This window comes from Caretta caretta, chromosome 3, assembly GCF_965140235.1.
Source record: "Caretta caretta isolate rCarCar2 chromosome 3, rCarCar1.hap1, whole genome shotgun sequence".
Classification (NCBI taxonomy): Eukaryota; Metazoa; Chordata; order Testudines; family Cheloniidae; genus Caretta; species Caretta caretta.
This window is the reverse complement of record NC_134208.1, coordinates 3,129,887-3,145,341: the sequence shown is the minus strand read 5'-3', so window position 1 is coordinate 3,145,341 and position 15,455 is coordinate 3,129,887. Positions and strand designations below refer to the sequence as shown.

The 15,455-nt window shown below is 45.5% G+C and overlaps 1 protein-coding gene across 1 annotated transcript in view; it reads right to left on the bottom strand.

The window, feature by feature from the left end:
* RAB10 (RAB10, member RAS oncogene family) overlaps positions 1 to 12,225 on the bottom strand; it is a 72,133-nt gene extending 59,908 nt beyond the window's left edge. The window contains exon 1 of the mRNA XM_048846076.2: positions 11,720 to 12,225. Coding sequence (XP_048702033.1) covers positions 11,720 to 11,846 — 127 coding nt within the window. The 5' untranslated portion in view covers positions 11,847 to 12,225. The remainder of the gene's footprint in view (positions 1 to 11,719) is intronic.
* Between the last annotated feature and the right edge of the window lie 3,230 nt (positions 12,226 to 15,455).

The following is a 15,455-nucleotide window of genomic DNA, read 5'->3' as shown; positions in this document are numbered from 1 at the left end:
CGACCTCCCTGAAGCGTGATAATTCTCCTGTCGACCTAGTGCTACCAACACTGGGGGTTAGGTCAGTTTAACTGCATCCCAGGAATGGGTGGAGGGGATTTTTTCACACCTGAGTAGCAGTTATATTGACCTAATTTTGTAGTGTAGACCAGGTCTTAGTCACTAACCATACTTATTCTTTTCCTCTTGCTTAGTATGTATCACTTGAATCTTATAGTATAAGCCACGTCAGTGCTGTTATATTAAAGTAAGGTGTGCATCCTCAGTTAAGGCAACAGGCTGCAGTTTCTTTGCAAACAGCAGATCTGGTTAATTTCTATGAGTGTCCAATGCAGGGGACTGGACACTACAGAAAGACCTCAGGGGAACTTGAACACTGAATGTTGCCTGCAAGGCAGGGTTTAGGCTAGAAGCGTCTGCTGGTGAAGCAGACAGATTGGCATGGCACAAAGCTGTCACAAAGTTTAAGCTCCTGCAGAGTTCACTCTTGCCTCTCTGCCTTAGCAACAGTGACTTATGGTTTTGGCTCCCTGAGGAGGGCACCACCGGTCTAGTACTGATTTAGGAGATCTGCTTATTGAAGTTGTGCCCAGTTTAAGCAACAAGTCCCATCTCATCTGCTTAGTCACAGCTGGAACAGATGATCCAGCATAATTAACTAGAATCTTTGATTGGTCTCAAAATATCAGGAGCCATGGATATTCATAAAAGTCAAGGAATCCTTCAAGTAAAAACTTCAGCTTTAACCATAACCTCTAAAGACAGAAAAGTTACTCACTGAGGGCAACTATTAAGAGATTTCTATTTAAAACATGAATGATTAAAAAGTGAACACCCTGTTGCACTCAACGAAAGGAGCATCTATGCATTACTGTTATGGTAGTTAATACATGTTGCCTAATTTCTATTCAAGCGAATAAAAACCATATTGTTGGGGAAAAGGAAGGTCACACCTTTATTCAAGAGACTACTGATGCTCAAAATAAAGTGTAAAACAGGAGTTGCTAAGCAATGTAAACCAAGAAACTAAAGAAATATACATTTTTATATTAGCACCAAATCTATTTGAGCATTGTGACGATGCTGCCTGTGGGAGCCAACTGAGGTCACTCAATCAGGGTGAACTGCAAACAGAATGGTGCAAACAAACCCCAAATGCTGGTGGATATTCCAATACTTAGATTCACCAAGCTAGCCAAAACAGCTTCTATAGTACCTCACTGGTTACTCAGACGTCCAAATAATGCAGTTCCCTTAAAGTACCCAGCCTCAGGCCTCCATCCAGAGGCACATGTCAAACATATGATGATAAATTCTGAAAATCTCATTTCATCATATAAAAGAAAAGGTTCTCCTGACCCCAAAGGACCAAGCCCCAGACCTAGGTCAAATAATAACTTAGATCTTACCCCAAATACATGCTTACAGTCAATTCTTATTAACTAAACTAAAATTTATTTAAAGAGGAGAGAGAGAGAGATCGTTAAAAGATCAATATACATACAGACTTGAATTCAATTCTTGAGGTTCAGATACATAGCAGAGATGAGCTTGTAGTTGCCAAAAGTCCTTTTAGAAATAGTCCATAGGTTATAGTCCAATGTCCATATTCAGAGTGACTCCAGTCAGTGACTGGGGATCTCAATCCTTATGGCTTAAGGTTTCCCCCTCTTGAAACCCAAAGCAGATCCGAGATGAAGAAGGATCAAGTCCCAAGGCTTTTATACATTTCCTGCAGCCTTTTGGCCTGACAAAACAATAGGCTTAACTTTCCTTCTTCCAAACATCATGGCAATTAGCACAGGATAATTTATCCATTAACCAGTTCAGACACAGGTTATCACAACCTTCAAAGAGACAGACAATAATATTATTTCACTCAAGTATCTTCCTAAATGTTAATATTCCTTTTTTGATCTTTGAATCAAAGCTATAGCCCTAGACAAGACTTGTTTGCTTACATCACAAGATCTGAGCACACATCTACTCTTCTATCTCTAACAATACAGGCTTGCATTTCAAAGCAATATTCATTTACATTTCTTCCTAACCAGTCTCTAAAGTTCAGCCATGGGTTAGGTCAGTCTGTGAGTTAACTAACTCTTTCTGGCCCTGTCACCTTTCTATGAGATATTATATTACACTCATACCATCATAAGCATCTCATGAAGTAATGCCCAATTACGAAATTATTCCCTAGTCCCATGCACACGTCACCAAATTGGATTTCAAAGGACGGATTTAAGAAGGATAAGGATATCAGATGTTGTCCAACAGCTGCAGCATAGATGTGTCTGAAACATCATCCTTCATTGTTTCTTATAATTGAAGTCTTCTGGCCTCTTGAATGAAGTGGAGGATCTTTAGCATAAAAGTGGACATGTCCCTAAAGAAAAGGGCAAACACCAGGTCCACCAGAAGGCCAACAGGCACCACTCAACCTTGGCACAGAAGCACTATATTATCTTTCATTTCAATACCTGTCTTCTGATGGCTTGCACCCTCCTTTCCAGAAACCTCAACTACAGCTCCATAACTTAATTTCGTAGGCCTGTGACTTGACATGTTGCTTCAACAGGCTTGGTGTAGTCTGCATTTTGTCTCTCTCACCCTCTACCATTTGGGAATGATTTGATTAGTCTCTGATTGCATGGGCTGAAATCACGTAGTGACTGCTAAAGGTTATTTAGTAGGGAATACACAGTATGTTTCCATTCCATTAACAAGGCTGTGAAACATTTATTTCAGGAAAAAATGAAAAAGTGGATTTTCAGTGTGTTCCCCATGGGAATCTGCACAAACAATGTATTTGTCTAAAAGCCTGGTGGGATGGGGAGAAGAGGAACTGAAGGAGGAATTAGTGATTGAAGAAAGGTTGAAGTCAACTGCAGTGATGTTTTGATAGGAGCAGGAGGAATCATGAACTATTATGAGGGTTTGGTTTGCTATAATCTAGGATCGTCTGCCAAGTGTGCATCCGACATCATCTAAGACTGGCTAGTTCATCTCATTGTTCGGTCATCACTGTCTCATACTAACTATAGTAAATGTGAAAGTTGCTGATCAATATTGTGGACAGGTGACCAGTGTTCATCTGACCAAGTGCAGAAAGAGAGTTTTGTTCAAATTCATTATCATATGTACTATTGAAAGTTGGTTTACTGCAGCAGGAAAGCAGAAGAGTTAGACTCTAAGACATTTACCACCAAAACACCACTAAAAATGACAATTTAAATTGCTGTTCCAGACCTTCCAGAAACTTTAGCAAGAATGCCATTCAGAAGCACTCTGATCATGACATGCAAAGACATACCAGAGATCAGTTGATAATTTGCCACTAAAAAGGTGTAAGATTTGAACTTCACAGGTTACAAAATTTTATACTATCAATTTCAGTATAGCACAAACTGAGCAGTTGAAACACACACTTTACTCTGATTACACCCCTTCAGACAGATCTAAACTGGTCCACTGCTAGTGAAGAAACAAGAGGAAAAACCACTGACAGCAACGTATGCTGGTTGGCCATACAGCCACTAGAAAAATCTCAATAAAAGGATACAAGCATGCACACAGAGAAAGATGTATTCCTACCTACTGCTATCTACCGGAGAAGAAAATAGAAGTTGCTGCAGTCATTTAAGAAAAACGTGAAAGCATGACAAAGGATGTTTGCCTTTTACTCAGAGAAAAAGATCAGTAATTGGAGGTGGAATCATTGTAGAGTTCTGACATTGTCGTCAGCATGCTATTTAAACTTAAATATGTACCAAGCTCTATTCCAGAGACAACCCTCACTATATCAGCAACATTCTTAAGACAAAAGGTCTCTGCCTCCTCCACACACAATTTTATAGAATAGGGACTGAAGTTATTGGACCACACAGCCCTTAACTTCAGCTATGACCCCTGTCACAATGGATGCATGTGTGTGGTCCCAATAGACCCAGCTTTTTTAGAAGGTTTCTGAAGCTCAAGGCTTGGGCCCAGAGTGTCCTAGATACCAAGGCGCACACACTTCCCACATACTCTTGGCAAAAGGCAGATTTTAATATTGAAGAAACTCCTTGTGCCAGATGGCTACACTTCAAAAATCAGATACTGCCTAGCAGCATTTTTCCCCCCATGCCAATCAATGCTTTGGCACATGGAGGTTCCAGAACCTGCATCCCTTTCCCAGATCTTCCTTCTAGAAGTAGACCCTTCCTCTGAACTGGAATGGGCTACTGAAAGGCTGGTACGTGTTTTGGTGCTACCAGTGCTGGGTTCAGTTGCTTCGATATCCTCAGAACTGGCTGTTAATCCGAAGGCAGAACAAGGGTCCTGGATTGTAAGGCCTCCATCACAAGCACGTCCTAATGGTATGGATCCCAAGGTGTTGGTGCTTAGGTCTGAGCACTGGTCAGGGCAGAAAGCCCCCTGAAGCAAGTTAGACAGCTCCAAGTACAGGGGCTCAAAACACTGCTTAGACCAGGTCTTTCAAATCTAGATCAGCCTTAGTACTCCCAGTGCCAACAAAGATCAAGCTAGTTTAACAACACAGTAGGTTAAATTATTTCTGTTATCTAACTAACCCACTACTAAGTGGGCAGGGGAGGATAGTGGGGGAGAAACACAAGTAAGCTCTTCAGGCATGAAAAGAAAAAGGTCCCTACATCTGTGGCTAAATGCACAAAGGAAACATGTAACACAAAACTACAGACCCATGACAACTAGGGACGTAAATATTGTTTTTAAAAGTTAACCATTTAAATTATTAAAATTATATCGTTTAACCAGTTAACCACTGGGGCCAGGGCCGCTCTGGCCACGGCTGCTCCGGCTGATGCAGCTGGGGTTAACTGTTAGGGTGGGTTGTTAACCGGTAAGACTAATGCTTACTGGTTAACTCTACTATTTTACATCCTTAATGGCAACCTCTACTCCAAGTTTCTCCGCACAAAGGAAGGGTTCTTGCAGCACCAGGCTCTTCTTTCCCCCACCCTGAACAGGAGCCATCCAGTTAGTTTTTAATAGGGTTTACTAGATGCTCCTTTAGCTTGCCACTTAAGTTTACTGAAAGCTGGATAGTTCATAAATATTAGGCTCTAATTTCAAGTAATAACTACTCTAAAAACACTGAGGTGAGGAGCCCAAGCTCCTCATTATGCCTATTACAAATCACCACAAATTATTTTCAAGCCTAGAGCAGGGGTGTCAAACTTACAGCCTACATGACATTTGGAATATCCAAAATCTGAGTTTTTTGTTTTTCCAAACAGAGTCTTAGCCCTCATGGCTGCTGAGAGCCTTCAAGATGTGAACTGGGTATAACAGTGATATCTGTTGTGGATACAGACTAACACGGCTGCTACTCTGAAACCAGTGATATCTGACTAGGTCTGCAGAGAGCCTGAAACAACACCTCAGAACTGTGAGCTCTCCAGCGGGATGTCAACCTGATAGAGCCCAACAACTGCTGCATGACAATGTTTACTATGGGTTTCAAAGTAGCAGCCTTGTTAGTCTGTATTCGCAAAAAGAAAAGGAGTACTTGTGCCACCTGACTGAATGCATCCGATGAAGTGAGCGGTAGCTCACGAAAGCTTATGCTCAAATTTGTTAGTCTCTAAGGTGGCACAAGTACTCCTTTTCTTTTTGCAATGTTTACTATATAATTTGAATGGAGATAAGGCAGGTTGGAACTGCTGCAGGGAGGGAAATCAGGAGAACAGGGGATACTCAAAGATATCAAAGGGGGATAAAAGGATGAGGAAGGAAACAGCAGTGGGCCTAAAGGGAAGTAGGTTATCCTCATAACAAGGCACTGAACAAATCAGACACAGTTACTAAATAAAGGCCATATTTTCCACCATCAATCTCTGTGAAAGCCTCCTACAGAAATCAGTGGGCATTCCACTGTACCTTGTGGATAGCATGCAAGTCTTCAATTTGTAACTTGGGCCATGGACCATAACAAAACAGAATACAGCCCTCTCCTCTGCATAAATTTGATACCCCTGACCTAAAGAGCATGAGGAATTAATAGAGGCATTAGCAACTGGAGAGATGAGATAGTCTACAATCAACAGAAGGCAACTGAATTCAGAGTGGCAGGCTTAGAGGTTTGTCTACACAGGGAACTATGGCATCATAACATGTGCAGTTACTTTGTAACAAGAATCTTTACTCTGGGAGTTATGTCAGTATAGCTACAAAGTGATGTACTTACTAGCAGTCATACTGTTGAAGTTTCCTTGTGGACAAACCTTAAGAGACGCTCCTTCCCATGAGCTCAGTGTCATTTGAGTATGGTTAGCAAATGTGGATTTGTTTGACTGAAACGAAGAGATGGAAGCTGAACGAGCATGTTAATATGAAAGGGCAGATACAAGGTCAGTAAACCTCAAACTGGGGACACGTGTTCCAATGGTACTTAAATTTCCAGACCCTGGAGACAATTTACTGTTTCCCAAAATTCAGAGCAATCTCCATATGAAACTGCTCAACTACAATCAAAATGAAGTTACCACTGGTTCCTTCCTTCACCCCAGTTCTTCATGGGGCCCTTCCCTCACAAGTGCTTAGAGCCACGATGGGGATAAGAAACCTAAGACGGGGGGGGGGAAATCATTATGCTAGTTTGATTTTGATATCCAGGATTCATTTTGTCTAGATACAAATTCTGACCAAAGCTTAGCTTGACACCAAAGAAGATGCTTGACAATTTTGGAATGGACCTTAAAGCAAGCTACTTGTTTACTTTTCACTCAGTATCTTCTATGAAAAGACAAGTACTCCATACTCATAAAATACAGCTACTTCAAGGAGTACAGATTAAAGAATGGTGTTATGTGGAGTACAGTTTTGTACACTGCCTAATGCTTTAGATTTGGAACAATCAGTTCTATGATTTAGTTTTCCTGGTGTAGTTTAATACACGTTTACCTCTATCATCACTTAAACTGGAGATATGGTTTCTTAAGATAAATGGAGCCTTTTAGGAAACTCCCCTCACTACAAATAATGCAGAGAGGAAGAAGAGAACATTAAGGGAAGCATTTTCATTAAGATCCATGACAAAAATTTGTTAGTCTGGATAAAATTGAGAGGCACTCAGAAGGGGATACTTAGGTTTGCTTGCATTAGCATCAAATTATTAAAATCAAGGGTTTTCCCCAGATCTAGTTTATTTTTTGTTTATGTGCAGTTTGCTAATGCAAAAATAATAATAAAAAACACCTGGTCAGTTTCACAGACAGGTTCTCATGCACCAGAATAACTGTTTCAATTCAATTTAGACACCTAAGCACAAATTTTGTAGGTTACCTTCTGTGAAACACTGACATCCTTCCAAAATTGGCATGAAAGCATACCCACCCAGACACAAGATCTATTTGCCCATGCTCATGATATAAACACGTTTTACTCCCTGAACCCAAGCAGTTTTTCACTAAATGCAAGCACTAAAGAATACAGGACTGTTTAAAAAAAAAAAGTGTGTTTTATGACAGATTTTTATCCCTCCCATAGGGTATTCACAGCCTACTTTAAATAAGTCCCAAAGCTTTCGAAGATAGATTCCCTGCTCTATTCAGGGAGGTTATGATGACCTAGGGATTCTGCAGGAGAGCTTATTTATAGCACCTCTAGCCATGGTAATAAAGTCTTTCACATATACACAAAAGTTCAACTAATGTTTCAAGAATGAACTAGAGTGAGTGCTTTGTAGTTGGTTGCTAAAAGCAATAAACTATACCAAATTATAGTCAGTTAGCTACCGGCAACCATGTTTTATCCACTCTTAAATATGATAAGGCTCTGATATAATTTAAGTAGGTAAATAAGCTATAGTTCACCTTACTAAATCGATACAAACTGGGAACGCACTTGTTACTTCCTTATTGAACCATGTCAAAGAATGCATCTGCACTGAGCTTTGCTGAAAGTCTCCCACCATTGCTGCAGAACTGGTACAGCACCTCTCGTGCTACCAGCAGAAGTTCTCACATAGAGGCTGATATCATCATAACCACCATGTCATATAGATCTGTCAAACACTTGTGGGCTCTACACCAGTATTATACCAATGGAGAAGATTTTCAGAGAGTCTTTAGTGCAGGCAAGGCCTAGGATCTACAATTGAAAGTGTTAGTGCGTGATAATCCATTTTCAGACAGATTACTCAGCCATTTTATATGTCAACAATTCACCCTTCAGAGTAGCGCTTAGGCAAGTGCAAGAGGACCAATGTTTTAATGTACCTTAGGTTTTTCCATAGTATGGGTGGGCCACATCTTAAGAGGAGTTGCATGTTCCACTCCTACTCTATTTGCATTCATTCAAAGTGCATCCCTTTCATGATTTCATAACAATCAAGCAGTAAATAAAAGTTTCTTAGATGGAAAATGTATTTTCAGCCATCTTTACACAATTTAGCAGTCAGAAGCCAGCACTATGTAACAAGACAGCTTTTCACAATCCATTAGCAACTATTCTACAGACCAATTTGAGAATCTCACATGGTCATAAAGGAAGTTCTGAATGCCAAATAAAACCTGGATTATTAGTTCACATTAGCTTTGAGACAACACATCAATTCATTGGAGTTGGATTTTGTTCTAAAAAAATCACTGTTTTATGCATTCCAGGAGCACAAATTAGATACATAGTGTAGGATTTTCAGTAGCACCCAAGTGATAGGAACACATGCCCTATTAACTTCCAATGGGATTTATGCTTCTCAGTCTGCACAATCGCTATGTTCTGGAAAATCCTGTCCGTAGACTCTAGATGTGCCTAAATCACTCCAGGCACACTTAAAAAATCCCATCCATGGACTCTAGAACATAGCTATGGTATAGACCAGGGGCGGGCAAACTTTTTGGCCCAAGGGCCACATCTGGGTATGGAAATTGTATGGCGGGCCATGAATGCTCATGAAATTGAAGGTTGGGGTGCAGGTGGGCTCCAGCTGGGGACACACGCTCTGGGGTGGGGCTGAGGGGTTGCGAGTGCAGGAGGGTGCTCCAGGCTGGGACAGAGGGGTTCAGAGGGCGGGAGGGGGATGAGGGCTGGGGCATGGTAGAGCGTCAGGCTCTGGGCAGCTCTTACCTCAAGCAGCTCCCAGAAATAGCGGCATGTCCCCCCTCCGGCTCCTAGACGGAGCTGCGTGCAGGCAGCTCTGCATGCTGCCTTGTCTGCAGGCACCACTCCTGCAGCTCCCATTGGCTGCGGTTCCCAGAAAATGGGAGCTGCAGGGGCGGTGCTTGGGGCAGGGGCAGTGTGCGGAATCCCCTGGCTGCCCCTATGTGTAGGAGCCGGAGAGTGGGACATGCTGCTGCTTCTGGAAGCCGTGCAAAGTGGGGCAAGACGCTGACCCTGCTCCCCATCTGGAGCAAGCCCTGGACCCCACTTCCTGGCAGGCGCTCGAGGGCCAAATTAAAACGTTTGGAGGGCCAGATGTGGCCCCCGGGCCATAGTTTGCCCACTCCTGGTGTGGACAGAAGCACAAGAGAGCCCAACACTATTAATCTCCAGTACCTCAAAACTGACAATTTGCTTCCAAGGATAAACTTTTGCCTATACTCAAGCTACTCATAAGGCTTCGACCAGTTTAGAATCTTACTTATAAATGCCTAAGCATTGTGTTGTTAATGCATATTCTCTGTGGCATGACTAGGACAGTATCACCACTACATACCACCAATTCCTTAAATTGAACATTAAAGGGCTTGAACTTGAAACAAAGACTAAACAAAACTCCACTTTCCACCACCAGAGAAAGCAACCAATGCTTAGTCCAATGTAAACTCAGACAAATGCATATCAAGTGACAAATATGGGTTAAATAATTAAATTATGACCCTTGTAATGAAATAAAACAGTACTGAACAATTCTACTTTCCTTGGATGAGGTGTTATGAAAGTTTGAGTGGGAACATGGGCTATAAAAATAAAGCAGCTAAGAGCTTCAGGCCAAGACACTTGAGTTGCTGCCTAACCACCATGTACATCTCAACTATCCGTAGCTACTTAGGAATCTTAAATACCAAATATACCTTCCTAAATTACACAAACTTCAATGATTAAGAAAGCACCATTTCTTGTGGGACTTTTAGGGCCACATCTGTGCTTTGATTGATTAGAGATATAGCAGACTTAACAACATAACACAGAACAGTGGTGCCTAACTACACTTATAGCTACCACTATTCATACTTCATGTTTGAATGACTGGTACTATGCTTCCCTGCCTTAGAAGAGCAGCAGTGCTACCAGTCACTCAAGTCTGCACACTAAGCCCTACAGAGCTTAATCCAATCCAATCCAAACATCAGTCTCATTTCCAAGACCGAACTTCTGAATCAATTAACTTCTGCTGCATGTGGTATGCATCTGTACATGCTGCCTGCAAGTAAGCACTGGCAGATACAGTAGCAGTCCTGTTGTACAGCTGATCAAAGAGGATCACGCATTCAGCCCAAGACAGTACATGCAGTTGATGATCACGGGAAAGAAAAAAAAAATTCCATAATGAAACCTGTTTAATGGGGAAGTGTCTTGAGGTCAAGATCTGGTCAAGAGCACAGCGAGATGGGGAGGGAAGATCTCAGAACACACCTCTTTTCCTTAAGAATGGATATGAAAGCCATTTTGAGGGAGGGTTTGTACACTCAGATACAGGCATAGGGTTACTCCTGGGGGAATTCTGCATCAATTAAACATTCTGCAAAATCCGTATATTTTGTCAAAACAACACAATAAAAATCACATCAGTTTCAATTATTTTGGTAATGTATTTCAAAATACCTGTCAGAAGCGTGGTCTGTACCAATACAGACAACAATAGATTGAGGAAATGTTGCCCCACCGCGCCCGGGGCCGGAATTTGTAATTTCCACCAAAGGAGCATTTAAGTGGAAACCACAAATTCATCAGGAAAAAAAACAGAATTCTGCAGGGAACATTATTTCTGTGCAAATTCTGCATTGCGCAGTGGCACAGAATTCTCCTGGAAGGAATAGTGTGTGCTGCTGACAGGACTTCCAGGGGGCTCACCCACTAACAACAGAGTGAGGGTGGCATCACAGAGAAACAGTGGGTCTCCCCAGAATTCACCTAGTCTTACCAGCCACTAGTGAAAAGGATGTTGGGGTGAGAGAGAGAGAGAGAGTTAGGTTCCCAGGAGGGTAAGGAGATTTCCAAAGGTTATTCACAGATGCTGGAGATGAACCTGGCACTGGGATGCACATAAGGAAGTGTAATCACCCCTGGGAGGGGAGTGGGCCAAGTCTCTCTGGAAGCACGCTCCAACGGTGGAGATTAACGAAGGATCTCACCCGAATAACGACGGCAGGAGACATAACGGGGCAAACCAATGGATAGTGGCAAGATGTGTGCGGTTGGGGTGGAAGGGAGACGTGATCAGGTCAACGGGGCAGGGTGCCTTGAGGACAGAAGGCTCCGCTGCTCGCTCACGGGTGGCAGAGATGAATGTGGGGGTCGGTGTCCCAGTCACCCCCTAGCAGGCGAGGCAGGGCGGGTGGGGGTCGGTGCGGCAGGCCCCGCTCGCCCACCAAGGGCCGAGGAGACGAAGGGGAGGATGCAGCCTCCCTCTCCCCGGGGAGAATCAGGCTCCCCGGAAGGCGGAGATGAAGGGGCAGGGGACGGGGGGGGGGGGTCCTCCCGTCCCTCCCCGAGGGCGGAGATGAAGGGGGAGGGGGCCCCGCTCACTCACCGATGGTGGAGATGAAGGTGGTGTTGAAGGCATCGTCGGAGAAGCGGAAGAGCACGCAGGTCTTGCCGACCCCGGAGTCCCCGATCAGCAGCAGCTTGAAGAGCAGGTCGTACGTTTTCTTCGCCATGGGGAGCGCGGCCGCCGCCCGCTGCGGGCTCCCCCGTCCCTGCCTGGGCCGCTCTCACTCAGGGGCCCCGCGGGCCTGTGCAGCAGGGAGCCGGGGCGGCCCGGCAGGGCGGCGGCCCGGCGGCCGGTGGGGGAGGGGGCGGCCGGGGCGGCACAAAATGGCTTCCCTGGCGGGGCTGCCCCTGCCCTGCGCGGCGGGGGGCGGACGCTCCTCGCGCTCTCAGGCCGGGCAGGCGGCGGCGGCGGCTCCCGCGCTGCTCACGGGGACGCTGCTCCGACGGCTGCCCCTGGCCGCATTCCCTCCGCGCCCGGCTCCGGCGCCCGCGGACTCCCAGTCCCAGTCCCAGGAAGGCGGCGGCGGCTCCCCTCAGTCTCCTCAGGCTGCGCGCGCCGCTCGTTAAACGCACAGGCCGCGAGGCGAGGGGCAGGGCGACGTGCGCGCCGCTGCCCTCCGCGGGGCCGACGCAAAGCCGAGGCCGCGGAGGGGCGGGGCCCTCAGCTGGCGCTCCCCCGAGCCGGGAAAGAGAGCGGCGCGCGCCACCGCCGGACACCTGGGACGGGGTGACGCAAGCACTCTCTTTGTCGGCGTGGGAAGCGGGGCCGCGCGCGTTCGCGGAGGGAGGGGGCGGAGCCTTGGGCGAGGCCGCGCTACCCCCTCCTTCCCTCACCGTGCCTCTCCTCCCGCTAGCGCCGCCGCGCAGCGGGCGTGGCGCGAGGAAGTCCCGCCCCCGGCCTCTGATTGGCGTTCACCGCAAAGACGTCGGAGCTGATTGGCACGCATCGGTAATCCTTCGCAGAGGTGGGCGGGTTGCGTGCGAGCGGGGAAAGGATGATGTCAGCGTGGCGCAGGCGCGGGGAGGCCTGCGGGCGCCCGCCCCCTCCCCCTCCCCCTCCCCCCAGCCTGAGGGGCTGCGTGGGACTGAGGGGGCTGCGGCCCGCCCTTTCCCCGGCCGCCCGCCCGCCCGCTGGTGCTGGTGGCTCGTAGCCCGGGCCTGGCCTGTGGCGGGCTGCCTGAGCCCCGCTCTGAGGCGGCCTGGGCCCGCACTGGGCCCATGGGACGGGACGAAGCCTTGTGTGTGACCCGTGGCATTTGGGCGGGGGGCATGAGGGCTTTGAACTGACCCCTGCCCTGGGGCTGGGGCTGGGGCTCAGAGTCTCCCCCGACCCCTGCGCCTGCTCTTGGCCCCGTTACCTGTGTCCTGGGGCAGCCCGAGGGGACCAAAAGTGGGGCAAAGTCACGGCACCTGCCTCCCGCCATCTAGAAGGGAACCTGACGGGCAATGAGTCTGCGAAGCAAATGGCCGCGCAGAGAAGGGCGAGAAACCCTTCGCCCTGCGGCACGTGGCAGGTGCTGGGGGGACTTGGCAAGAGAAAAGCTTGTTAAGACTTTGAACGGAAGTTACCACAAAACAGTCCCAGAACTGGAATATTTTGAGATTAACCGAGAGCCTAATCAAGACTCATCAGTGCAAGGTCATATAGGTTAGGGGAGCTGCCCGTCTGCAAAATGATTGCCCAGTGGCATGTGCTTCCAAAACACTGGTGAAAACTGCTGAACTGGGCTCAGATTGAAAGAGAGATGCTGGCGCTTGTTTCTGATTGTGAACAGTTTCATAAATGCATTTACAAGTAGAAATCAGTCATGGTAGAAACAGATTGGAAGCCTCTGTCCATAGTTTCATAGACGAGCCAGTTGTGATCAGCTCAATAGAACGTATCCAAAATAGTTCCCAGGCAAGATCTTTTTGTAAAACATCCAATCTTTATTTAAAAATTGTCAGTGATGGAGAATCCATCACAACCCCTGGTAAATTGTTCCGGTGGTTAATTACCCTCACTGTTAAAAATGTAGGTCTTATTTCCAGAAAACCATTGTGCAAAGAACCCTATAGACTTCAAGGACTGATAGTGAAATTGCACAAGTACATAGCACCTCAGAGTTAGGAACACCAGAATTACAAAGTGACCAGTCAACCATACATCTTATTTGGAACCAGAAGTATGCAATCAGGTAGCGGCAGAGACCAAAAAAAGGCAAATACAGTACAGTACTGTGTTAAATGTAAACTACTTAAAAAAAAAAGGGAAAGTTTTTTTTAAAAATTGGCAAGATAAGGAAACTGTTTCTCAGCTTGTTTCATTTAAATTAAGATGGTTAAAACCAGCATTTTTCTTCTGCATAGTAAAGTTTGAAAGCGGTATTAAGTCAGTGTTCAGGTATAAACTTTTGATAGAACCACCGTAATGTTTTGTTCAGGGTTACGAACATTTCAGTTACGAACAGCCTCCATTCCTAAAGTGTTTGTAATTCTGAAGTTCTGTTGTACTTGTTAAATGAGAAACTTAGTTCAGAGAGGGAGCTTCTTATTACAGCAGACATGTTTTTAAAAGTTTCCATAAATAGTGAAAGTCAGCACTGCAGGAATAGGAGTTTGAAGGAAATCTGATTCAAGCACTGCCAATTTCTGAAACAAAATTTGACAAGCTCTGAGAAGAAACACAAGTGACGCGACCTCCCAACAGCTTGATGGATGGCCAACCGAAAAAGCCCACGTTCCTCCAGCATAAAAACATGCCGTGACTATGGTTATAAACTGCTGCATATGATGAGATTCTGTACAAAGGACTTTGTCTCATAATAATACCTATTACAAGGGCAGAATTGCTAAGAATAATCCACAGTGTGCATCTGGGTTTTGCAAAGTATAAACACAGAGTCCAAGATATCCTATTCTGGCCATTGAAGTGTGGAATCTACAATAAATACAGAATACAGAACCTGATCATCCATGGCTGGAATCATGAGATTGACTTAAAATTGTGATATTTGAAAAATAATAAATTTGGGGTTCCTTTTGACAGATGTCCAAGAACATAAACAGCTGAAAGGCATTTTCCAGGCCATGGCAAAACAAAACTGTGAGATCTACATCAGCTCCCTAGCTGACGAAGCAGAGGACGGCCTAACAAACGACAATCTGTATCTTGTCTACAGAGCTATCATGCACCTGACTGGACCCAGAAACAGCCTTCTAACATCCTCATGCTTTTAGAATGGGTTTTCCACCTCTCCAGGACCTTGTCTCTCAAGCAGGGAGAGCCGTCTGATTACAGAATAGCATGCTGAACAACAGACCTGCTGACGACTGTCTAGAGCTATGTGACCTGTCAAGCCACTGCAGATCTAGGGATGAACACTGATCCTTTGTCACTCGAAGAAGTACGAAAGACCATCTAAAAGTAATGTAATGGGTGTGCTGCTGGACCTGATGGTATTCCATTTGAGCTGCTCAAGGGTGCTGTTGAACCAGTGAGCATCAGTGTACCTGCATCAACTGTTCTTAAAAGTATGGGCATCAAATTGCCAGCAGAATGGAAAGATGGCATCATAATGTCCCTGAACAATGGCAGAGGATCTCACAGTGAGTGTGCCAACCACAGGTCAGGCTCATTGCTGATCCCTGAAAAGGTCTTTGGTCACATTCTACTTGGTAGGATGCAGCAGCTCTTTAACAGACATCATCGTCTACAGCAATCAGGATTCACTATAGAGCAGTAAACAATGGACACTGTCCACACCCTCTGTCTTCTGGTTGAGCTGCACCGAGAA